Source organism: Ammospiza nelsoni, chromosome 31, assembly GCF_027579445.1.
Source record: "Ammospiza nelsoni isolate bAmmNel1 chromosome 31, bAmmNel1.pri, whole genome shotgun sequence".
Lineage (NCBI taxonomy): Eukaryota > Metazoa > Chordata > Aves > Passeriformes > Passerellidae > Ammospiza > Ammospiza nelsoni.
In genome coordinates, this window is record NC_080663.1 from 1,148,208 (window position 1) to 1,173,796 (window position 25,589).

At 53.5% G+C, this 25,589-nt stretch overlaps 1 protein-coding gene across 1 annotated transcript in view; it reads right to left on the minus strand.

The window, feature by feature from the left end:
• LOC132085569 (zinc finger protein 345-like) overlaps window positions 1-18,845 on the minus strand; it is a 29,217-nt gene extending 10,372 nt beyond the window's left edge. Inside the window, 3 exon segments of the mRNA XM_059491026.1 lie at window positions 16,818-17,695; window positions 17,848-18,038; window positions 18,784-18,845. Of these exon segments, the coding sequence (XP_059347009.1) occupies window positions 16,818-17,695; window positions 17,848-18,038; window positions 18,784-18,845 (1,131 nt within the window).
• Between the last annotated feature and the right edge of the window lie 6,744 nt (window positions 18,846-25,589).

The window sequence follows — 25,589 nt, forward strand, 5'->3', positions numbered from 1 at the left end:
AGGCCCTGCAGCACTTGGGCACAAAGGCACAGCAAGTGAGTGCAAGAAGGGAGCAGCAAAAGGCCAAGCTGAAGGCAAAGGCCAGGGCACAGCTCCTACAGCCCCTGAGGGATCAACCCCAGGGCCCAAGGGGGCCCCAGCACCCAGGGCACGGCTCGGCCACAAGCACCTGGCAGAGGCATTGCCCTCCTCGGCAGGGGAGAGCCCACCCAAACAGCCCCTGGCAAGGAACCAGGGCTCCAGCTGCAGGGCACAAGGACACTGCAAGCACAGACAGCAGCACCCTCAGGACCAGCAAGTCCACCCCTTGATGGACATGGATTGGCAGGGCTGTCACAGCTCCCATCACACCAGGGACCCTCCATACTGGAGCCCTTGAGAACATTTAGGGTGGGTCTGCATCGAGAGGAGGCATTTCCTGATGGACACAGGGGCCTCTCAATCCACTCTGAAACTTAGACCTAAGGGGGGGAAATGCCAAAAATGTCTCTGATTATTCAGTGGATAAGTGGGAAAGATGTGTGGTTTTATTCAACCACTGTTAGCAGAAGTGCGAGATGGGTCTGAAATGCATGAAGTTTTATCTGCTCCTAATTGTTATCATGATTTACTGGGAAGGCATTTGATTGCTAAACTCGTAACGCAAATTAATATTATAAAAAGTGATACAGAGGCCAGTTCTGTAACTCCGTGCCAAATGTCACGCAAGGCCTATGCTGAAGTGAACCCAGAAGTGTGGGCAGGCCCAGGGAAATAGAGAAAGTTAGATATGGAGCCTATACAAATTACTTTAAAGCAACCAAGACAAGCAATACCCTGTTCCAAGAGAGGGATGTAAGGGGTCACAGCCTGAGATTGAGTCCCTGTTCAGGGAAGGGCTTTTGAAGCCAAGGATGCCTCCCTACAACACTCCTATCCTGCCAGTCAACAAACTGGATGGATGGACAGGAGGAGGAAACACAGAATTTTCAAGTGTTAAAATGAAGATAAACTGAGGCAGCAACCCTGGGCCTTCCAGACAGAGAAAAAGAATTTGAGTTACAGGTGGATGCTAAACAGGGTCTTTCCAGAGGAATTCTTGTGCTAAAATGTTTAACCTTATATAGGACCTCCTAGAGATCAAGTCTGGGATCAAGTTAAAGCTTTGACAACCAAAAGAGCCTCTAAATGGATGAGCAGGGCTCGGTTATTACAGTATGAAACTTGTTCAATGGCACAGGAGGATTCAGAACTAAGGACAGGGCAAGGGTTTAACCCAGCCTCCTGTTTGAACAGCCTGGAGAGGGGCTGGCAAGGAACCCAGGACTGCACTCAAGGGACAGAGCTCCAGACCCAGGCTGGAACAGATTGATGGGACATTCCCTGGCCTGAAGGAGAAAATGTGTTTGTGGATGGCTCTGCAAGGGCAGCAGAAGGGAAAAGAGCTGCAAGACAGGCTGTTATTAAGGAAGGGGAATCAGACACAGCGCAGGTCACCGCCCCATGCTCAGCTCAACCCGCGCAGCTGTGGGTGCTTGTGAGAGCCTGGCACTGAAATGCCCTGAGCAGGAAGGCTTCAGTATCTTCTGCTGACACCATGGCACCTAACAGGGGGGAAAAGCAATTCTCACTGCTTCAGCAACCACTGGAGCAGATATCAAGGCACATTCTCCCACAGGAAGCTGGGCTGGCACTGAGCCTGCCCTGGCACTTTGCTGCTCCCAACACCCAGCCAGGACATCGGCTCCTGCCCAAGGAGTGCAAAGCAGCACCACTGGTGGCCAAGGGGCCCATGCCAAGTGTCCCCGAGGCCAGAAACAGCCGCCAGCACAGCTCAACACGGGGGGACCCCTCAGCCTGGCCTCAAGGGCTCTGGAGCCCCGGAGATTTGCACTTCCCGCCTGCAGCAGGAGGATGGGAGGCCGCCCCTGAGCCTGCCCTGAAGGCAACGCAGCAGCAGCCAGGGCTCCACAGCGGGCCAAGCCCCTTCGCCTGCCCACAGATCCTGGCCTGGAATCCTCTGCAATCATGGCCACCCTCCTCTGCCACCTCCAGCCACTGGGGCCAAGCCTTGCTGCCACTGCTGCAGCTTCAGCGCTGCCTGGGCCAGCACTGCCACAGCTGCTGGGGAACACCACGGCACAGTTCCACTCTGGGGCTCACTGACACCCACACTCTGGGTTGCCTGTCATTGCACTGCTGCAAAGTGTACCGTGTTTGGTTCTTTTAAATATTATTTCTCTGCTCAGAAAGGTTTCTCTACAAAAAGGTTTGCCTTTGGGAAAGGAATTTTAACGGTTTTATTTAAGGGATGTTACACCACTCAATAGAGATGAGTTTAACATCCCAACAGACTGGGAACAGCCCAAAAGACACCCACAGAGATAACGACCAGCAACAAAACATCAACATTGCCCAGCAGCAAACAGCAGTCAACAGCTACCCCAGACACTGCCCCCGGCAGAGCTGGAGACACTTCGGCTGGAACAGGCTGAGAATGAAATCCAGGAGTGTGGACATCGAATTCACACTTCAGAGGGGAAGAAATCCGGGTCCAACAGGAAACTAAATGCTAACAACTTAAACAAGTTGGAAGCAAGGAACATTAAAGCAGTGGATTTAGATTGGTTCTACATGAAGTTTAGGAAAATCTAGTAAAACTCACATGGCATGGAATGATTTTTTCTGCACAGCTGGGCTACTTGTGAAAGAAATTATTTCTGTTGCACATCCTGGCCAGAACCAATGACACCTTGGCTCTCTAACAATAAAGAGATTCTTGGAGAGATTTTGTTTTCCTTGCAGTTTCAGTGACAAAATTACAACATGAGAAAATTTTTTCATTATATTCCCACTTAATGTTGTCAGGTAGGTTTGGGACAGAAGTGTGAGGATCAAGTTTTGGTCAGGGTTTTTCCATGTTCTCCTTTATGTAGCTTTTGTAAAATTGAAGAGCTTTAACTGTAATATTTTGAACTCGTAAATAGTTCATACTTCTTAAAAAAAAGCAGATTCTGGGGGGGCCACATGTGACTCACCAGATGGCTGCCCTGGAAGAGAAGCTCCATTCCAGGCAGCCTCCAGAGGAGCTTTAGAAATGCAAATGAACACTGCTGGGCAAAGCGTGGACAATGCACCTGGGTCTCTTGCCCGGGGCAGGAATTGGGCTGATTCCCTCTGCCCCTCACCCCAAGCTCTGCCTGCTGGCACTGATGGAATTTGCACAGCTCAAGGCAGAGCCCAGGGGGAGGATATCTGACCCTGCAACACAAACAGTGAAGCTGCAAAGGGAAACAGCAAATGCAGAATGTTGGGAAAACTTCACTGTAAACAAATGGGGGGAATCATCCCTCTGCCCACTACAACATGTGCTCTCACTGTCTGTGTTATATAGGGTATATTAGAGCACTGGGGATTTTTTGCTACCAAAAATTCAGGGAAATCAGTTGGGAATCCAAGGATTTAATGATTTAATTAGAGAAAAGCAGTCAATTGATGCAGCCCTGGCGAAAAATGGAAAAAAATATGAATGGCCAGCAGAACAAATCCTACAACACCATGGACCAGCCCCTGGGAACCCGAACCAATTCATATCAGGAGCCACAGAACCCATTTCTCATTTCAATGGCATCATTAGATTACAAGCTGCCCTCGCAATAACCAACCAGACAACTCCAGCGCCTGACCTTCCTGCCGACCAATCCACTGAAATGAGGAACACAACACTTAACCATGGGATGGGATCATATTACGTTTTAACAGAAAAAAAGGGGAGTTTGTGGAAAATTAAATTACTCAAACTTTTGTTGGAAAGAGATGACAAAGGAAAATTGGTGAAACAGATAACAAAGGAAGTAAGAAAGCACCTCATGCTCCAGGCCAAACGTGGAAAGGATGGGAATGGGACACGGTTTTGTGGCTCCTTGGCAGTCCATGGGTTAAACGAATGCTGTTTCTCCTCTGATGTGCAACACCAACTCTCACCTTTTTACCATGCTCCACACCTTCAGAGTGCAGCTCATTCAGCAGCTGAGCGAGGGGCCAGGGATTTGTAGATAAGGAAGGCATGGGCGAAACCACCAGCTTCAATAAATGTAACTAATTAACAAGGACTGCTGCTCACACAAAGTCCCGCTAAATTCCTGAGCTTCCAGAAGAACAAAGACTTAATAGAGCCGTGAATATCGGCTGTTATACAAAAGTGGGGGTGCACATTAACGAGGACATGCAGTTGCCGGATCGGGAGGTCTGAACCTTCCAAGCACCTCAGCCAGTGGGTAAAGGCAGAGGGAGATGAGGCCAGCAAAATGAGAATAAAAAAGGGGCTGCGAACAATAACAACGGCAGAGAGCGCACGGCAAATTCCCCACGGCCTCTCCCTCTGCCCAGCAATAAAGTCACTTTTACAGGACTCCTCTGTCTCCTCTGCGCACAGAAACCTCCGGCCACGGCAATTTCCCCGCACAGCCCCGGGCACGGGGCAGCCCCCTCTGTCCCAGCCACAGCAACCGGGCCGAGCCAGCGCTGCTCCGCCAGCGGCTCCTGCCGAGGCAGCGGCCGCAAGGAGACCGCGGGCAGCCGCTCCCGCAGCGCCCTCACGCCAGCGGCAACACGCGCCGGACACGGCACAACGAACCCGCCCGAGCCCCCTGCCGCCCCCGAGGCCCGCACCCAGCCCCGAGGCCCCGCACAACCCAGCGCGGCTCCCACCTGGGCTGCGGCCGCCTCCGAGCTCCGCCGCCGCCTCACCGCGCTCCGGCCGCTGCCGCCGCTCACGGGACCGCACACACGCTCCGACAATGCCGCCGCTGCCCAGCCACGGCCGCCCTCAGTCCGCCACCGAGACCCTGCTCCGCCCCGCTCCCACCAATCAGCGCGCCACAACCACGACTGACGGCACCATCGCCCAATCGCAGCCAGGGGCGGGCTCTGCACACGGCACAGCCCCGCCCCGCGCTCTCAGGGCCCCCCGGGCTGCGTGAGGGCAGAGCCGGAGCTGAGGAACAGCCCTGGAACGGGCCCGGGCCCGAGGGGATTGAGCTGAAAACATAAACAAACTTCTCCGCACCTCCCGCCACGGCTTTCCCGGCACTGCGGCTCCGGTGGCTCCGGCTCAGCAGGAAGCCCCGGAGCATCACTTCTCCTGCCCCTAATCAGGAGCATCATTGTATCGCTTTGATTTCCCCCAAAAAGGGAAAACCGCCCCAAACCCCTGTGGATGAGTGGGAGATGGGAGAGATTTCTGACAGAAAACTCCTAAAACTCAGAGCAGGATAATGAGAAGTAAGTGAAGATCCTTAATTCCAGGTTTTCGCCCACGCCTCCCTCCTCCCAGCTGCACCTGTTCAACCCGTCAGTGCCGCAGACAGAGAATGGGGCCGGGCTCAGTTCATGCCCCGGGGCTTCTCCTTCTGCTCAGGGACAGGAGACGTTCCCCTGCTGCACCCTGGGCTCTCTCCCACCGGAGACTTCTCCAGGAACTTCTCCAAGCCGAGTCCATCCCATGGGGCACAGCCCCCTCCAAGTGCTGCAGCGTGGGTCACTGTGCCCCGGGGTCAGTCCTGCCAGGACAGGCTGCTCCAGCGGGGCCCTCTGGCCACGGGGTCACAGCCTCCTCTCAGGCATCGCCGTGCTCCAGCGTGGCTGCTCCGGGGGCTGCGGGGGGATCTCTGCATCCCCATGGATCTGCAGGGGGATCTTTGCTGCCCCGTGGATCTCTGTATCTGGCACCGCCGGTTTTGGAGGCACCAGGAATAGGCTGAGCTCTGCCTGAAGCTCTTCTCACATTCCCCACACCCTTCCCAGCACAGGGAGGCTTTTACCTCCTCTCAGCTCCCCAGGCTGGGTTTGCAGCCCCTCCTCGTGTGGGATCTCTGGGCCTTGTCCTCCCCGGTGGAGATGGGAAAGGAACGTGGATGGATGAAGGACAGAATGAGACGAGGAAGGAGGGCAGACAAGGAGAAGATGGGATTTGCCTCCATGACAGAGAGAAGGGGAAGGAGATCCCCCCAGTCCAGCCCTGGCAGGATGGCGTTGGCAGTGAGGCTGTCCTGCAGCGATGCTGGGCTGGGAGATGGAGCAGCAGAGAGGGAAAAGGAGCAGTGATTCCTCCTGCCCTGCCTGGCTGTCCCAGCCTGGAGCGTCCTGGCGCTGCCGAGGCCCTTGGAGCGTCCGGCACTCCGGAGCCCGAAGCTCACGGCTGCTTTATAAAGCTGACAAAGTCGGCAGGATGGGTCTGGGTATGATCTGCAGCAAACTGGGTTTATTGGTACAGGAACAGGGCACAGAGCTGAACAGGGCCCAGGGACAAAGACAGGGCGCAAGCTGAGGGCACAGGGGGTTTTTATATGGGGTATTGAGGGTGGAGCTGAGGGTCAGGGTCCAATGGATATGGGGGGAAATGATGCAAAGGAGGGGTTAAGGATCGGGTCAGCTAATAGGGAAACAGGGGCAGAGGAATGCAGTAAATTAGGGCCAATGGAGGGACAGAGAGGGAGAACATTCTAGGGACTAACCAGAGATGGGTAATAGGGTTTGAACTGGGGTAATTAGGCCAACGGGCCAATGGGGCAACATAACATTCCATAAATCAGCCTGTGCCTGCAAAGATCTATGGGAGAAGCAAGCTTCTCACCATAACCTTGAAATCTATTCTTCTTCTTGAGGACCAGTCCCCCACGGGTTGGAGATTGAGACTCCCATGGGCCTCCACACCAGTGCATCTTCCTTTTTCTTGCAGCCTCCTTCTCCTCCGTCCAGACAAAGTTAGGATTGACAAATCCTGGCTTTGGGGGAAGAACAAGGGGTGAGCACCTTGGGTTTTGTGAGAAAGGACCCTCACTCTTTAGAATTTTTGAAAGTTTAATAAGGAATAATAAGGGACAAATCACTAACAGCACTGGGTGCTTGGCGATTGCCAGAGGCACACTGGTTAACCACAGCAACTCTTCTTGTCTAGTTTCTCCAGTGTATTGTTCAAATACATATTCATAATGGTTATACACATTCAAACATTTCTCTGAACTCGTTTACATGTTCCAGGAATTCTTTAGGTTGGTTTGACCCTCAACTCACCGTTTTAGAGCACATGCAGGAATCGTGGATTGCTGTTTTGAGGATTGTGTGTCACTCCTTCACAAGGGCCCCTGTTCTGTGGTTTCAGCAGGTGACAGTTATTGACAGGGGAAGGGTCAGTGGCAGAGCTCCTCATCACATCCCTTCCTTAAATGTTATCTGACCATGCAAATGGTTTTAGATACTTCTACAAGTACTTGAAGGAACATTATCTATTTCACAAACATCTCTGAAGTGTTATTGTCAGTTATTTATAAAAATAAAAGCATTACTTATTATTTCACAACTACAGCTACTTCTGCAAAAGTTAACATTCTAATGCACAACACATGACATCCACTTTAATATTTTGCAACATATCCAAAACTATAATGTACGTTTTTCATGCTGTCCACAAACTAAAATATCATCCATAAATGATGTTCTGAGGATATGAGCTACACAGGGGGCAGGGCATTGGCCACAAAAAGCTGACAAATTATACTATAGCAACAGCATTTAAAAGTGATTACAAACGGCACTCTATCAAAATCAGTGTGATTAAGAATATTTTGCAGAAGTCAATACATAATAGCAAAAGCCAACACTACCCAGTTATTTATAACAAACCAAGGGCAGGTTTTTCCCTTGCATGGAGCACTTGGGCCTTCCCCTGGCCCCTTCTGCCCTTGTGCAGAGCCGGTGGCATTTTCCAGCACACCCAGTTTGTAACCGAGAGCCGGGTGCAGCCGAGAAGGCTCCAAGCGCCTCCTTCCAGGCTGACTCTGCAGGGGCCGAGGCTGCTCTGGGCTCTGCCAGGGCTCTGCTGGGGCTCAGCTCTGGGCCAGGCTGGGCCTGCTCTCCCCTCACATTGCTCCGGGCAGCTGAGGCACAGCGGGAGGAGGAAGGGACACAGCAAGGCAGTTGAGGGTTAAGAGAATTTTTATTCAAACAACTGCCATAACAAACAGGCTGTCCTAACTGCCATAAACTAACTACCAGTGCTAACTACCCTAACCAACTAGCAGTGCTAACTACCATAACTAACTACCACTGCTAACTACCATAACTAACTAGTTGTCCTGACTGCTATAACTGAAAGCTGTCCTCAAGGGCTTCATCTCCTCCGCTTCTCCCTCAGTTGCTTTGCTGCAGTGATCAGAGGGGTCAGGCATGAGAGAGGCTTGGCTGATGATAAAAATGGGTGCTGCCCAAAGGATAAAAAGGAAAGAAATGAACTGTTACTTTCCAGAGTCAAGTTCCTCACAGGCTCTGTTGCAACAGGACAAAGGGAAATGCTTTGAAACTCAGGAGAGGGAAGCAGGCTCAGATTAGATCTAAGGAAGAATTTTTTAACCAGCAGAGTGGGGAAACACTGACAGAAGGTGCCCAGAGATGTGGGAGGTGCCCCCTCCCTGGAAACATCCAAGCTCAGGTCAGGCAGGGCTCTGGGCCCCCTGAGCTGCTCGAAGATGTCCCTGCTCGCTGTGGGGCACCAGGCCCAGATGAGCTCCAAAGGAGCCTGCCAAGCCACAGCAGGCGAGGATTCTGCTTGCTCTGCGTGTGGAACGCAGCCAGACTGGAGACTGTCGGAGGGGGCCCCACAAGAAAACCCCTCCCTGGCGCTGCTGCTTCCCCTGCAGCCCCTGGCCCTCACCTGCAGCAGCTCCTGGGCAGCCCAGCGCCGCTCCTCGTCAGGCTCCAGGCTGCACTCGAGGCAGTCCCGCAGCAGAGCCGACAGGCGCCGGGGCTCCTGCAGCTGCGGGGTCCCGTTCCGCCGGATCAGAGCGCGAGCCTGCAGGGAAAGCAAACTCAGCGCTCTGCCAGCTCCCTTCACACCCACACGGGCTCACATCCACCCCGGGGCCTCAGCCCCAACTCCAGGGGCACTTTCCTCCCTGCCACAGATGCTGCTCAGAGCTCATTTTGCTATGCCAGCCAAAAAACCCAAACCCTGGGGCTGCCACAGCCACTGCAACATCCAAATGATCTCGCCTTGAGAGCCAGTTTCATTGGCTGACTCTGTCAGTAGGAACCTCATTCAGAAATAGCCCATTTTGCTTCTCCAAATGGGGACACCAGCGTTACAGGCCATTTTCCAGAGTCAGTGTGGTCTGCCTGTGTTATTTCAGAGGATTCTTACATCAAGTGCATCTCTGCAGTGCCACTGACACTCAAGTAAATGCATTCCTGATGCCCCATCCCAGACACTGCCAGGCAAGGACCAGGAGGTTTGTGTTGCTGAAAGCTCAGGCTTGGTGACACAGAGAAAGTAGCTTGGAATAGGAAAGAAATACTTTAGACTTTGGGGATGTTAAACAATCATCCTTATGTTTTCAACAAGTTTTCCAGTGAGAAAAATCAGGGGGAAATCATCTCACAAAACCTCTTTTAGAAACTCCTGCAGAAAACTTCTTGGGTTTGGGGCTGGGATGTGGGGTTGGTGTGGGGTTTTCTTGCAAGATAACATTAGACCTGATGCACTTGCTTCACATTTCCAGGTCATCCTCACAGTCAGATGAGCGGCAACAACATAAATCCCAAAGCAAATTGTTGCTGGAGACTGAAGAATATTCTTCTGTGTTGGGGGTGGAGTCCTCTGGGAATTCCCTTCCCATGTGCAGAGACCTCCAGTTGCTGCTCCCAGTGCAGGGTCCCCCTGTGCTCACAGGCCTCTGCAGCCACTACAGAATTTGCCTCTTACCATGGCTGCCGTTTCCCTGAAGTAAGGAGGTTCTCCTTCCACCATCTCGATGGTCACAGTGCCAAAGGCCCAGATGTCCACCTTGGGGCCATAAGGAGATCTGGTCACAACTTCTGGGGCCATCCAGTGAGCAGTGCCCACCATGGAGCTGCGCTGGTCCTGCTCAGGGCTGAGCTGAGCGCAGAGGCCAAAATCAGCTGAGGACAGAAACAAACCCTGTCAAAGGCAGCTGCAATGAGGAAACCAAGCACCATGATTCCCCACTCTCAGTCCGAGAGTGCAGTAGTGAAGTCAGCTGGAAAAGCCCACAGGGCTGTAGCCAAGGAAAGATGGAACTGGACCCTTCAAGAAACCATTGAGGAAGGGGCGGGGAATGTGAGAGAGAAGAGGGGAAGGAGGCGGGAGGAAGAGCAGGGGGGGATGGGGGGGGAGGGATTGAACCGGGGGAAGAGAAGGGGGAGATGAGGAGAGGAGCAGAAACAAGAAAAGTAGTGGGGACCCCCCGGCCTTCATCGAGGTGTCCAGGGGGGGCCAGGAAGATGTGGAACCCGCAGCCAGGAGTGTTTCCAACACGGGGGGCTCCGACCCTGGGGGTCACCCGGGATTATCCAGCGCGGATCCTCCCACGGGGAATGGAGATGGAGCAGCGCACGTAGCTCGTCCTGCACCGGGAACTGCGGGATCCGCGGGCAGCGACCCCTCCCCCTGGGCCCAGCCCCCACCCTTTGTCCCCCTCCCTTTGCCCAAATCCGTCCCATCGCCCCCCCCAAACCCCTCCCCATCGCCCCCCAATAAACGGGCCCGGGGCCAACTGGGAAGCTTTACTGGGAGCACTGGGAGCAGGCACTGGGTGGGGGAAGAGTGCCAGCGGGGCTGGGGGGGACACGGGACCCCCCAAAATCAGCGGAGCGGGGACGGAGCGGGGGGTCCCGGCCGGGCCCGAGCCCACGGGGAGGGCCTGCGGCCGCCGGCGGCTCAGGAGCTCTGTGGGCAGAGAAAAGGGGTGACAGCGGGCTGGGCAGAGAAAAGGGGGTGACACCGGGCTGGGGCCCCGGCGGGAGCGCACACGCTCCGCCACGGCGGGGACGCCACCCCCGGCACCCGCCCTGACCTTCTTGCGCAGGGAGAAGCCGAGCCCCAGCGCCAGGAAGACGAAGCCCAAGACGAAGCCCCCAATCCCCATCAATATCTTGATGCGGGCGGCGTCCGGCGGCATCTCTCGGGGGTCCGCAGGGCTCAGCACCCCCAAAACCTCTCACCGACACACCAAGGCGCTCCGAGCGCCCCCTCCAGGCTCATTCCAGTCCCTTCCAGTCGCAACCGGCATCCTCTAAACCCCCTGCCCTTTGCACCCAGAGCCCCCAAACTCCCTCCCAGTGCCCACCACGACCCCTTCAACCCCATCCCACCCTCCCCAGCACCCCCCAAACCCCTTCCCAGCCCTTGCCCAGGCCCCAGCCCCTCTCCCACTTCCAGCCCGGCTCTCTCCAGCTCCCTCCCAGTGGCTCCCAGCACAGCCCAGCGGCTCTGCCAGCGCCCCCAGGGGCTCCCCCGTACCCCAGTGCCGCCTCAGGGGCTGCTCCAGGCTGACGTGCTCCACCTGGCAGCTGTAGCTGAGCCCGCGCCAGGGTGGCGTTTCCAGCAGCACCAGCATCTGGTGGGTCCAGTCCCCGTTGGGGACCACGTCGGTGGCCACCACGTGCTCCGAGAGCTCCTGCTGGCCCTGGAACCACCTCACCTGGATGGCAGCAGGGTAGAAATCCATCACGGAGCAGAGCAGGCGGCCGGGGCCGGGCTGGGAGCTCGAGGGAGGCACCAGCGAGATGGACACGCTGGGGGACACTGGGAGAGAGAGAGGAGAGGGCTGGGATCAGCTGGAAAGGGACTGGGAATGGGCTAGGGAGGGACTGGGAGTGATTGGGGTGGCGCTGAGAGAGGTGGGACAGGGTGGGGCACACTGGGACGGATGTTGGACGTGTGGGCTTGAACGGAGAATGAACTGGGAATTAATTTTGAATGGATTTGGAATAGGCTGAGAAGAGGAGGGAGGGACTTTGGAAGTACTGAGAGCGACTAGGATGGCACTCAGAGGGATTTTGATGGCACTGGAATTAACTGGGAATGAAGTGCGCGGCACTGGGAGGCCGAGTCCAGCGCGGGGCCCTCGGGATTTCAGCGCCAGGGACTCTGCATGGCAACCGATGAGTCACCAGAGAGACGCGCTCTCATTGGCTGAAAGGAGCCGGCTACACGGACAACCTACACTGGATGAACACGCCGGGCAGGCCCAGGGATGGACTGGGACGGACTGGGAGAGCCACGGGGGTCACTGGGTGGGACAGGAGGCCCCGGGGTTGTTCCGAAGTCGGGCTGAGGGCCCTGGCCCTGATGGTGAGGTACATCCACCAGTGGCTCACGGCAATGAGGCTGCTGGGCACAGGCTGGACAAGGCCCTTCTGGAGCTGACCCAGGAACACCCCTGTGATGTGCTGATCACCCTCTTGCGCTGGGCCCCATCGTGTGACAGGTAGGGCAGCCCCACGTGCCTTGAGGGCTTAGGCTTCACCGGCCCGTCACCCTGTAGAGCCTGTCCCTGCTGACTGCCTGACAGGCGGGCAGTTCCAGGATTCTCTGGTTCCTCTGTTTTCCAGTGCTGCCATGTCAGCTCCTGAGCCTGGTGCCACGCTCCCTCCCTGCCCCTCCGGGCCTGTACCCACGTGGGCTGGCTGGCCGCTGCCGGCCAGGGGCAGTGGGCAGAGGCAGGGCTGAGGGCCAGCGTGGGGCCCTGCAGCTGCCCAGGCCACGGCGCTGTGGCCGAACCCGCCCTGACACAGAGCTCTGGCCCCACAGAGCTGCCGCCACCATGTGGGGAACCATCATGTCCTCGAGCAGGACTGCGGAGCCTGCGCTGCAGCTGCTCCTCCATGTGCTGAGCGCCTGGCCAGTGCACAGCCTGTCCCCCTCCGATGGGGACGACACAGGAGTCTTTGCCCTGGCTGTGAGTTTCTGGTGCTGGCCTTTGCCAGCCCCCAAGCCGCCTCTCCAGCAGCCAGCTCTCTGTGCCCCCCCCAGCTGCATCTCCCTGCCTCAAGCACTGGGCTGAATCCTGCCTTAGGGGCAGGGCTCAGGGGCACCAGGCCGGCTGCTCCCCCCGCGTGTCCCTCGACCTCTCCCTCGCATGCTCGGGCCCTGCCACGTGGATGTCTTGGCCACTGAGTGTTGTCTCTGGCTGTTTTATTTCTTGCAGGCAACCGTGGCACTGTGGAAAATCTTCAATCTGGCCTGCGCTCACCTGTTGTGCTGGAGTGTTTCCCCAGTCTCTTTCTGCATCTGCTCTTCCAAGCTTACATCAGCACGCAGGAGATGCCAGAAAAGGTTGATACCTTTTGGCAGGGATGCCAGGAGCAACACGGCCTCTCCACCAACCCCAACAGGTGCTCCGTGCCAGTACTCCCAGTCTCCCCATCCCTCCCATGCCCCAGGGCAGGAGCCAGGGCTCCCAGCATGACCTGGCCTTTGCTCTGCACACAGCTTTGCGCTGCAGACCCTGAAGGCCCTGCTCTGCCAAATGCGCTATGAGCACGTGGTGCTGTCCATGGAACGCAAGCGTGCCTGGGACACGCTGCTCCGTGCCGACACCCACCACTGTGCAGTGGGTCTGCTGGCCAGGTGAGACCTCGTTCTCCCCACCGCCCCTCTCCTTCGTGCCTGCAACGCCCCACACAGTCCCCGTGCTCGTGGGCGGCAGGGCCTTGTCACCAAGGGAGGGATGAGCAGACTGGAAAGGGCCGGCAGAGGAGGGTGCCCGGGAACAGCCGCCTCCCAAAACGCCCCCGGGGAGCTCGGGAGCAGAGCAGAGCTCTGCCAGTCAGCCCTGGGAGAGGTTTGCCCGCCCGGCCCAGGAGCAATGGTGCCTTTTTCTCCCTGCCAGGGAAAGAAATGAAAGAAACCTGTTCATCAAGAGACTGAGACATGAAATCCCTATGTGAGAAGGCTCCTCTCACCTTCTTCCAGAGACTGGGACTGAAAGCTCCAACTTGGGGGAGGTGTACAGGGTGGGAAAGAAAAGCTGCCCAAAGGAAGGTGGATGTTGCAGGTGTAGGCAGTGGACAATGAAATCAATGACTCTCGCCTGCTTCCAAACTTGGACTGTGTGTATCCTTATTTCCCACCTCCCCCCCCAAAGATACAATAAACTACCTTTGTTTCGGCTGCAAAATCCATCCCCCTTGCCCCAGTGAAAAAGAGTATAATTGGGGTCCAGATGAACTGGGCCTCTGAGACCTCCCCAATGCAACAGGCGGATCCTCAACTGGACTGGACCAAAGGACTTCGTCTCGACGTTTGGCAGCTCTATCCCCTCTCTCTTTCTCTCTCTCTCTTGTCTCTCTTCCTCTATCTTTTTCTCTCCCTTAATCCCTCTATCGCATTTTGCTGTGGTCATTCAATAAAGGTGCATTTGTTTCGATTATCATTGCAAACCCCCTTGTACCGTGTCAGTTCTTTTTGCACCCTGAGATCAAATCCTTGAACCATCACAAAACCCGTCCGTGAGGATCGTGACACCCCCCAAGGACCCCTCCCCAAATTCCCCTCCAAAGCCCCCCCAGCACCCCCAGACCCCGCTAAAACCCCCTCAAGTTCCCCCCAGACCCTCCCCAAATCCCCCCCAAACCTCCTCAAGACCCCTCCCCAAATTCCCCTCACGACCCCTCCAGGACCCCTCACCTGTCCCTGCGCCTCCTCAGCAGCTCCCGGAGCCCCCCCGTCCTCTCCCAGCGCCTCCCCCGCTCTCTCCAGCGCCTCCCGCAGGACCTGCCCGAGCCCGGGGCGGCTCCCGGGGGTCCCTGAGGGGGTCCAGGGGACGAGGTGGGGGGGAGGGGGGGGAAGGGGGCGCCCGCTCCATACCCGGCCCCGGGGTCAGGGGGCGCTGCTTCGTACTCGGCTCTGATTGGCATGAGCGGCGCGAGGAGGGCGGGAGTTGCTGCGGGGAGACGCCCGGTGATTGGTTAGATTGAGGAAAGAGAGGCAGGTGCTGCTGAGGGGAGATGCCCGGTGATTGGTTGGTTCAGCTTGAGAGAGGCAGGAGTAGCTGATGGGAGACCTGTGGTGATTGGTTGGATCGGCGCATGGGGAGGCCGGTGTTCCTGAGGGAAGACCCGCGGTGATTGGATGGTTTGGGGCGGGGTGCGCCATGATTTGTTAATTTGGGAGATGAAGTGCAGTGATTGGATGGTTTGGGGCAGGACACGCCGCTATTGGCTGGGAGAAGCCGGTGATGTTTAAGGGAACATTCCCAGTGTTTTGGGGAAAAAGTCTCGAATTTTTAAGGAAAAATTCACATTTTTTGCAGGAGAAATATTCCCAGTCACCCTGTAGAGCCTGTCCCTGCTGACTGCCTGAACTCACATGACCCCCAAATAACCCAAATAACCCCCAAATACTTGAAATAAACCGCAAAAAACCTCCAAACAATACCTAAAAGTCCGCCAAATAACCCCAAACAAATACAAATTACCCCAAAAATCAAAAGAAGCCTTCCAAATTAAGTAAAAAAAACCCCAAATAATTTCAAATACAACTAAAAAATAATTTCATATACAACAACATAACCCTCAAGAACCTCAAATAATTCCAAAGAAACCAAACAAACCCAAACACTTCCAAATAAACCCAAATACTTCCAAATAAACCAAGTAAAACCCAAGATAAACCCTAAATAGTCCATAAACGACCCCAAATAAACCCCAAACAAACCCCAATTAAACCCAAAGAAACCTCAAGTAACCCCAGTTCCTCCCATCCCCACCCTTAAACAGATCCCGACCAGTCAGAACACATGGCACTGATGACGATCCACTTGCTGGGCAGAAACTCAGAGCACTGGCCCTGCTCAGCGATTTTCAGCCAATCAGCGCCCGGCCCGATTCTGACTCATCAGTTGCCAGGCACATACCAAGGCCTCTCACTGCGGTAAATACTCAGAGACCCTACGGGGTAATTTCCAGCCAATCAGAGGGACCCCCAAATTGAGATAGCGGGCAATGGGATCCCAAAACTGAGCTGGGAGGGGGATGAGACTTCCCAAATTGAGCTGGGAGGGAGGTGGGACCCCCAAACAGGATGAAGCCAATTTTGTTCCTGGAATATGTAAAGTCCTTTATGGATATGCAAAAAGTTGATGAATATGCAACAGGCTGATATCATGCGAGACAAGGACAACTTAGCAAAAGTTGTTCTGGCCACCAAGACCACCCTAGTTATTTTCGGGGACACCCCTAATTAATCTGATTTTAATTACATCAGCCTGTTGTATATCCAAAAACCAGTTTACATATTTCAGGAACTATAAATGTACACTCCCTTCCTTTTACTACGACTACTACTACTACTACTACTAATACTACTACTATTATTATTATTATTACTATTATTATTAGTATTATAAACAATAAAAATATTAAATACTTTTGAAATTAAGGAGCTCGCAGGCAAAGATATGGGAATAGAAATAACAGCTTTTTATTAGGAAAAATCAAAAATAGAACTGCAGTAGTACAAATGAAAAAAAAACAGTGACAGAGTCAGAATCCTCTGGGAATCCAGTGAAACAGGTTCATCCGCTTGGAATACAGTGGGAAAAGGGCGGATCCTTTGGGAATCCATTCCTTACCTCCCAAAGACAGGGCAAAGGCAGAGCCGTGGAGTTTTTATAGGATATCCCAAGGGTGGAGTTGGGGTTGGGGTCAGGGGAGGAGTTCTTAGCAACATAAGGAGGGTGAGATCAAATTCCTTCCTCTAGGCAACAGCAGGACTTGACACAGAACGCGTCCCCAAATCCTAAATTCCCTCTAAAACAACTGAGAAATTATGCAACGTCAGATATATACGATCAATTTCCTTCATTGAATCCAGTTTTGGGTGTTTTTAAAGGATGAAGGTGAAGCAGAGGAAAATTAAGGCCAAACCAAAAGGAGAAGCAGCCAGGTGTGTTCCCAACATGGATCACAAGGAAATGTGAGTGACCAGGGCTGTGCCCAAAGTGCCTCCTCCAGTGGGGGATGGAGCTGGAGCAGCGCACAAAGCTCTGCCCACACTCGGGGCACTCACAGGGCTTCCCTTAGTGGTGCCTCCGTTGGTGCCGGGTCAAGTGAGAGCTGCTGGAGAAGCTCTTCCCACACTGGGGACACTCGTAGGGCCTCTCCCCAGTGTGGATGCGCCGGTGGGTGACGAGGGTGGAGTTGCGCTTGAATCCCTTCCCACAGTCGGGGCATTGGAAGGGCCTCTCCTCTGTGTGAATCCGATAGTGCCGGATGAGTCTGGAGCTGCTTGGAAACCTCTTCCTGCATTTATCACACTCGTAGGGCCTCTCCCCAGTGTGGATGCGCCGGTGGGTGACGAGGTTGCAGTTGTACTTGAATCCCTTCCCGCAGTCGGGGCCTTGGAAGGGCCTCTCCTCTCTGTGAATCCGATAGTGCTGGAGGAGAATGGAGCTGGTCTGAAACCTCTTCCCACACTTGGAACACTCGTAGGGCCTTTCTCCAGTGTGGATCCTCTGGTGCGTGATCAGGCTGAAGCTCTGGCTGAAGCTCTTCCCACACTCCCCACACTCATAGGGCTTCTCCCCAGTGTGGATCCTCTGGTGCATGATCAGGTGGCAGTTCCACCTGAAGCTCTTCCCACACTCCACGCATGTGTGGGGCTTCTCCCCATCATGGAGCTGCGCATGGATCACCAGCTCTGAGCTCTGGCTCCATCTCTGGTCGCCTTCCTGGCCCAGGCTGGCTCTTTCTCCCTCAGATCCCCGCCAGTTGCGTTTGCAGCCCCTCCTCGTGTGGCATCTCCGGGGCTTTTCCTCCCCGTTGGCTTCTTGTGCCGTGGAGCCGCTCAAAACGGCCTCTTCCACCAGGTTCTGCCGCGGGCATTTGTCCTCCCTCCTCTCCATGCTCAGCTCCTGCTCTGGGGGAGGAAGGACAAGGACAGGATGGGATTTGCCTCCGTGCCACAGGCAAGGGCAAGGAGATCCCCCAGGGCTGAGCTGCAGCCGGGGCTGTGCTGGGCTGGGAGATGGAGCAGCACAGAGGGGAAAGGGGCACTGACTTCCTCCTCACCTGCCTCAGTGTCCCGGGGCATCTTCCTCTTCCTCACAGCCTCCCAGGCCTTGGCAATGGGAAATCCTGGTTTGGGGAAAACAAGGGATGAGCGCGTTTGTAGGACTGTCAGGGGGTAGGACGGTCGGGACAGACAGAGACGAGAGATCTCTGCAGCCAGGTCGTGGAACTTGCGGTTTATTGCAAAGGGCCTGGGTGCAGGGCCCTGCTTGGAGCTGCTAGGCACAGCTCAGAGCAGGCCCGAGAGAAGAGAGGGGTAGAGAGGGTAAGAAGGTAAAAGACTAAGACAGGCAAGAGCATAAGAGAGCAACATTCCGATCATAACACAATAAATTTTCTTCTGTGTTGAATATCCTATTTCTCACCAACCAATCTAGTACAAGATACAAATCCTACAGAATTTACATACAGTGTGTAAGAATCATTACATCACCATACTCTGTTACATTTTACACTCTAAAAACTCCTCTTTGGACCCCTTCTATTGAGCTAGTGGGGTCTGCTCTGACCCTTGGACCTGTCATCAAGCAGAGGGAATTGTTTCATCAAAAGGGGATTACCTTCAGTTGGGCCACACCATTGTTTTCCAATTGTTCACTAACTAAGGTATCTCAGATCTTCCTTTCATTTCAGTCTTCCTTACACTTTCTATATTCTCAAAATCTTTTTCAAGACAATCATATTTATAAGGCTTTCCTGTTTCACCTTCCCCAACACTCACTGAGTTTGAAAGTCCCTTTTCCCCAAGTCCATGTCTACAAGTCACCGGCCACCTCCGCTCCAGAAAAACCTCTGAAACACCAAGATTCAGCCCTGAAAAAGCCTCCCAGGAGTTCCCCGTCCCTGGTCCCTCCTCTCTGGTGTTCGGGGGTTCCCCCCTGTCCCAGCTACTCGGGGGTCACGCTTGGACTGGGGGTCCCCCTTGTGCCTGCCCGCCCTGCCCAGACTGCTGGCAGTCCCAGCAATCCCAAAAGCTCCCCCTGCTTCACTCTCCCCATTTCGGGATGCTGGGGCTGTTTGGGCTCCCGGGCTCCCTTCTCCCCTCATTCTCTGCTCTGGCCTGCAGTGGCTCCAAGGAGTCCCCCCTGCCCCTCTCCAGGCTCTTGAGGCTCCCGCCAATGGCACTCCCCCCTCTCTGGGCTCCCCACTTTGGGCTCCTGGGGGACACAGGGCTCTGCTCCTCCAGGCTGCCTCTGCCGGCAGCCGCCACCGCCACCCCCCCGATGTCCCCTCAAGGGGCCTTTTCTGCTCAGCCTTGGACTTCTTCAGTCTCTAAACATCCCCCAAAAGCCCCAACCCAGGGACCACCCGTGATATCCGGGCCCAGCTCCCCCTCCCTGCTCACCAGCGCGATGGGGTGGCGATGATCCCACAGGTGAGGGCTGCGAATTCAGGCAGGGATCGACAGCGTGGTTCCCTCAGCTCAGCCTCCATCTGCCTTTGTCCCTTCCTCCCCACTTCTCCCCTTCCATCCCCCATCCTCCTCCCCCTCTGTCTTATCCCCACCTCCTTCTCCTCTTCCATCCCTCCCCTTCCATCCCATCTCCTCCTCCTCCCTAACCCCACCTCCTTCCCCTCCTTCCATTGCTGCTCTCTGCCTTCATCCCTCCTCTTCCATCCCTCCCCCTGCTCTTCCTCCCTAACCCCACCTCCTCCTCCCCCTTTGTAATGAGTTAATGTCTTAATTTGTTCATCAAGTTGCTAAAGACTATGAAAAGGGGAAAAGCCAATAATAGAAAATCCACAAAGAAAGATGTAACAAGCTAGTATGTTGCAAGATTAATATAACGGGCTAATATACTGCAAAATAAATGTCATAAGGCTTAAACTGCAAAATGTTAGAAGCTAATATGTTGAAAGGCTAAATAAGCAATGTGTAACTATACGTAGCTATGTGCCTATTGTTTGCCGAGGAGTAAGGGGCAAGGCCCTTGACATGGGTAGCGGGCCTGCTATAATTGATAGAACAATATTTGCTTATCTGCTCAGTAAGCTTAAAGTTCCAGGAACCAGCGCTACCATACCAACTAAGGAAAGGTTGACCGTGGGGCAAGAAGTGAAAGAATACCAGCCTTCATCCTCAGACCACCGGGAGGCAGACTACGACCGCCTAGCAACAGGAGGAGAATGCACAGAGTACTACCCTGAAAGACACGCCAACCCGGAAGCAGGACTGTATATAAACCCCACGAAATGCCAGAAGCGGGCGGCAGTTGGCGGAGCGGAGACTCCCCTGTCGCCCAGCACTGATTTGCTTTTTGCCTTGCTTGCTGTAATCAATAAAAATTGTTAATCTGATTATACTCACTCAGCAGATTGTCCACTCCAATTTATAACACCCTTCATCCCTGCCCTTCCCTCCCTCCTCCTCCTCCCCCAGCAGCAGCCACACCCTCGGTGCCCGGTTCCCGCAGCCCTCGCAGCCGCGGCAGGAGCGGGGATGGAGCCGGGACAGGTCGGGATGGGCAGCGCGGGGCTCTCGGCTGCTCCAGCAGCTGTGGGCGGGGGGAACCCGGCCCGGCCCAAAGGAGAGGCAAACTGGGCAAACTGGGGGCTGCACATCCAAACTGGGCCTTGCTGGGGACCCTGCCTGGGCACTGCCAGCCCTTGGGGCTCCTCTCGGCACATCCGCCAGGGGGGAACGCACACAGGGCTGAGGGATCCCAGCAGTGGTAGCACTGCCAGGGACTGGGCTGGACTGGGATCGTACTGGGAGTGACTGGGACTGTACTGGGCTTGTACTGACATCATACTGGGATCATATTGCCATGCCAGGGCAGACTGTGATCGCACTGATGGACACTGGGATCATACTGGGAGTGAGCAGGAGCCTGCAGGAGGCAACTGAGACCATGTTAGGGGCAAATGGGATATACTGGGAGTGACTGGGATTATGCTGAGGATGACTGGGAGCAGCTGTGAGTAACTGGGATCATGGTGGGAGCAACTGGGAAGAACAGGGAGTGAGTGCATGCTGGCAACGACTGGAAACTGCTGGGCTTGTACTGGGATGAACTGGGATCATACTGGTGGTGACTGGGATCATACTGGCAGTGAGTGCCACTACTCTGACGCTGACTGGGAGTGCTTGTGAGCAAATGGGATCATACTGGAAGGAACTAGAAAGATGGTGGAGGGAACTGGGCTACCCTGGGAGATACTGGGAGTGACTGGAAGGAAAGTGAGGGTGAAAGAGAGGAACTGGAACCATGCAGAGCAAAACTGGTTTATTCTGGCAGAGACTGGGAGCACACTGGGCTCATATTTGGGCCATACTGGGAGTGACTGGACTAATACTGGGAGGAACTGAGTGTCACAGTGAGCACTCCCTGCACATCATCCCCCATACTGGGCCTGACTGGGAGCAACTGGGAGCAAATGGCATCATACTGGGACTCACTGAGTTGATTGAGGAAGCAACTGGAACCATGCTGGTGGCAGCTGGGACCATACTGAGAGAGACTGGAAGTAGGTGGGATTACACTTGTAAAAAATGCATATTTTGTGATTGGGTTATCCCAAATATTAAAATGAATATTATATGTCTTGTATTAGAAAGTACTGCTGTATTAATTCTCTTAAGTAGTCAGTTGAATATGGTTTTAGGTTATTAAAAAATGTTAACATATAAACTATGCTTGGTAAGAGACTTTTTTTAAAGAAAGGACTTGGAGCGAGATAGCAGCCACAGGATACCTAAATCTTTCAGAGAAAAAGAATTTATTGCCCTCTTATCAGAAGAAATGAACTTCTTCCCACCTTGAAGCTGCTGTTAGGATTCAGAGGCAGAAGCTGGCACTGACCAGACAGAATCCTGTGTTTGGATTTATGCATCATGTATGAAGTGTATGAATATGCAACAGGCTATTGTTCTTAATGGTTAATCCCGTGTTAACCGGTGTCGTTTTTCAGGCTTGTGCTGCCCAGAAAAAGGTACCCGGACATCCGTAACTCTTTGTATTTATTGTCTCATATTGTCCTAATTCGATTTCTCCAAACTGTGATTACTCTAATTGTATTACTATTTTTCATAACCATTTTATTACTATTATGGTTTTAAAATTTTAAAAGCAAGTGATTGGCGTTTTTCACAATTTGGTAGCAGAGGATGGTTACTGACACCTCGCTGCCAGTACTTTAGGACAGTCAGAGTGGGGAAGGTGCGCCCTGCCCCATTGGCAGCCTCGCTCTGTCTCCCCTGGGGTGACCGATAGATGCAGGTTATGGTGGACAAAAGGAGACAATAAAATAAAGAGAACGGAAAAAGGCTCCCTACAACCGCGGTAATTGGCCCCCTAAGAGTAGTAATGTGCATGAAGACCCCTGGGAAAAGGGATTGGTAAGTATTTCTCAGGGGGCAGGTACAGAGGGATGAATGTGTGTGAATGAGAGGAGGGCTGGTTGTCCCAGACCTGCCAAGTGAGTGCTGGAGTCTCCCAGGCTGCGTTTCCGACTTTCCGCGCCAAGTGGCCACGAAAGAGATGAAGTGAATGTTAACAGGAGTGAGAGAATCCCCCGGGGTAACTGGGACTAGGTCCCAGAGAGGGGCTAAACTCCTCGGAGGAAGGGAGCAGGAGTTTCTGAGCCCAATCTACTAGGAAACGGGACAAAATGGGCCCCTAAAAACCTGCTGGGTTGAGGGATAAGAGTGTCGCAGACATTTCTTCACAGAAATCCTTTCTTTCGGATTTCTGTGTCTTCTGGAGGCCAGAGACCCAGAAGAAAAGGTAAACAATTATTATCAGATGCTGTGGAATGTAACAGGGGTTTCTTGATTGGCTAATTTTCTATGTTTATATTTAAGGGCCAATCATCAGTGCAAGCTAGGGGACTGAGTCCTTGGGCTAAACTTTGTTGTACATTCATTCTACCTATTCTTAGCCTAGCCTAGCTGCTCTGCAAACCTCTCTCTATATTCTATTTAGCATAGTCTTAATGTATTATATATGATATCTCAATAAATTCAGCCTTCTGATTCAAGAAAAAGAATTCACCGTCTCTCTCTCACCAGTAGCGACCCACTCAGGCGCAAGTAATATCAGAGTGCCCAAGAGCATCCAGAATTAAAACCTGCTGGGTTGAGGAATTAACCAGGAGGCCCGGAGATACTGAGACCCAGAGGCCAACACCAAGGTGAGGGGGGGGCCACAGGGTCCCGCGATTCTCTGTAAACAGGAATCCACTCTGTGTCCTGAGGGTGTGAAAGGATGGGTGGAAGTGAGTGAGAAATAAAAGTGAGTGAATGTAGATGAATGAAAGTATAGGTAATGTAGATTCTGTATTTTAAGCTTCACTATATTTCCTTGGAGGGAGGTGCATTGTACTGAAAGTAGTGTGAGAAAAAAGTTTTTTATTTTTGTGCATGTAGTTGAAAGAAAAGTGGTATTTAGGTTGTTAGTGAAAGTGAATAACAGAGGCAGAAGATGAATAGAGAAGATCTTGAAAAATGAGACAGAAAACCAGTAAGTTGGATACAGGGAAAAAAAAAGGAAAAAAAGTAGTCCTTTGGGAGTTATGTTAGCCAACAGAGATAGATCTCCTTGCAAAAGGAGAAAATACAGGGTATGCAGTAGTCGATGGGAAAAACATGCAAACTATGGAAAAAGGGAAATTAAACTTAAATTAGTAAGCTCAAACTTGTGAATTATATACTTTAAGAAGAGCATTAGAATATTTAACACAAAATAAATGAACTATATATACTGACTCAAGGTATGCCTTTAGAGTAGTACATACCTGTAAAAATTTTGGAAAGGAAAATAATACTTAATTCAAGAAGAAAAGGACTAGTACACGAGGAACTTATTTTAGAGGTTTTAGAGGCATTACAATCACCTAAAAGAGATAGCTAAAGTACATATTAGGGAACTCCAAAAGGGAAAGACCCCAGAAAGAGAAGGAAATAATTTGGCAGCTCACAAAGCTAAGGATGCAGCAGAAAATGGAGCTGAAAGAGTTATGTTAATATTAACTCCAAACGAGGAAAAACTGGAAATTCCAAAGTTTAGGGAAGCTGAGAAAAGAGAATTAAACAAGCCAGGAAATAAACAAGATAAATCAGGGAAATGGAAACTTCTTGATGGAAGACAATTACCTAATAAAATGTACTTCTAGGAAAATATTAGAAGACATGCATTAGAAAACCCACTGGGGTACTCAAGCTTTGTGTGATCATTTTTTAAGGAACTGTGGGTGCACTGGGATTCTTGGATTTAGGATGTATCCGTAACTTGCCAAAGGATAAATAAAAAGGTGATGAGAAAAACAACATTAGGAGGTCATGACTTAGCTGGTTGGCCATTTCAAAGTATCCAAGCAGAAGTCTGGATTTGTTAGGTGTGGTAGATAGGGTCAGGCGCTCGGAAAATCTCGCAATGTCACAGAAAGTAGCAGGATTCCTCTCCCCCTAACGCCTAGTGATAAGGGATCACCCAAGAATGTAGTCCCCCCTAACATTAGTAACTTTCTACTCCTTATTAACCAATTACAGTAAGGTAAGACCCCCTGATGTAGAGAAAAAACTTTCCCGAGTATAAAACCCGACGAGACGGGACAATAAAGGCCTTTAGACCGTCCACCATATTGGTGCCTGCATGCGTCTTTGGCCCGAGTGACCCTGGAGAGTTTGGGTTGCCGTGCCGTTTCCTCGGAACCAGGTCGCCTTGCCTTGCATCAGAAGGCGACAACTGGTGCCTAAAACCCGGGAAGCCGATTAGCGCCCGGGGAACGGGGATTCGCCTGGACAGAGGACGGCGGCTGCAGAGCTGGTCTAGTGCAGCGGAGGGGACACCCTCGAATCATGGAAGCTATAGCAAAGGTCGCAAGTCAGGCTCATGAGCAATGGGGAATTAAAGGTGAGCTCAGGAATTCTGATCTTGCTATTGCAAGGCTCATAGAGCTCGGGACGATTGGACGTCCGGTAAATATATTATACTGGGAAGCGCGGGAGAAGTGCACTGCCACCTCAGCAGAGGACTCTAAGTCTGCAGGCAGTGGTAAAAACCTCAAAGCGTGGGGGAAAGCAGAAGAGGCCCTACGCAAGACGTTAGAAGAACAGGAGACGCAGGAAGCCGCGCGTACACGTTTATTAGCTACACCAAAGCTGGGGGTGGGGGCCGCGACACAAACCGCCTCTGAGAGTGATCGGATTGAAGGCGGGAACATGCAGGGGCCGGGCGCGTTCCACCCCTTCCCGAGCCCGAACCCAGACCCCTGGAGCCCCCAGGGGACCCCCCGACCCTCCCACAGAGCCTGCCAGGTCCCGGCCCCCCCGCGGAACCGTCCAAAAAAACCGCGGTTTCTCTATCCGTCCCTTCCCCGCCGGTCGCCGGTCCGGCGCAGGGGGCAGAGCAGTGCGCGCGATGCTTCTGGCAGGGACTCGCGGAGAAGGCACGGAACGCGACCGGATATTCAGACCCTGTCGGGATCGGTAAAAACTCGCCCCCGCCATGTGCGTTTAATGGTGCCGAACCACGTGGCGAGGGCGGAAGAGAAGAGGGGGAAAAGGGCAGAAATGCAGTCAGCCTGCTTAACAACGCATGCGCGGGCGAGCGGGGAGACGGGGCGGCCCCCGCGGTAGAGTGCAAAACCAACCAGAGCACTCTATCCAAATTAGGTCCTTATGGGGTAAGGACCTCCCCAGGCAGGAGGCGGGGAGACCTCAGGAGGAGGGAGCGGCACCACCCCCGAAGGGAGGAGCAGGGTCGAAGCCGCACAAAACGGCACGGAGCGCTGGAAGTGTA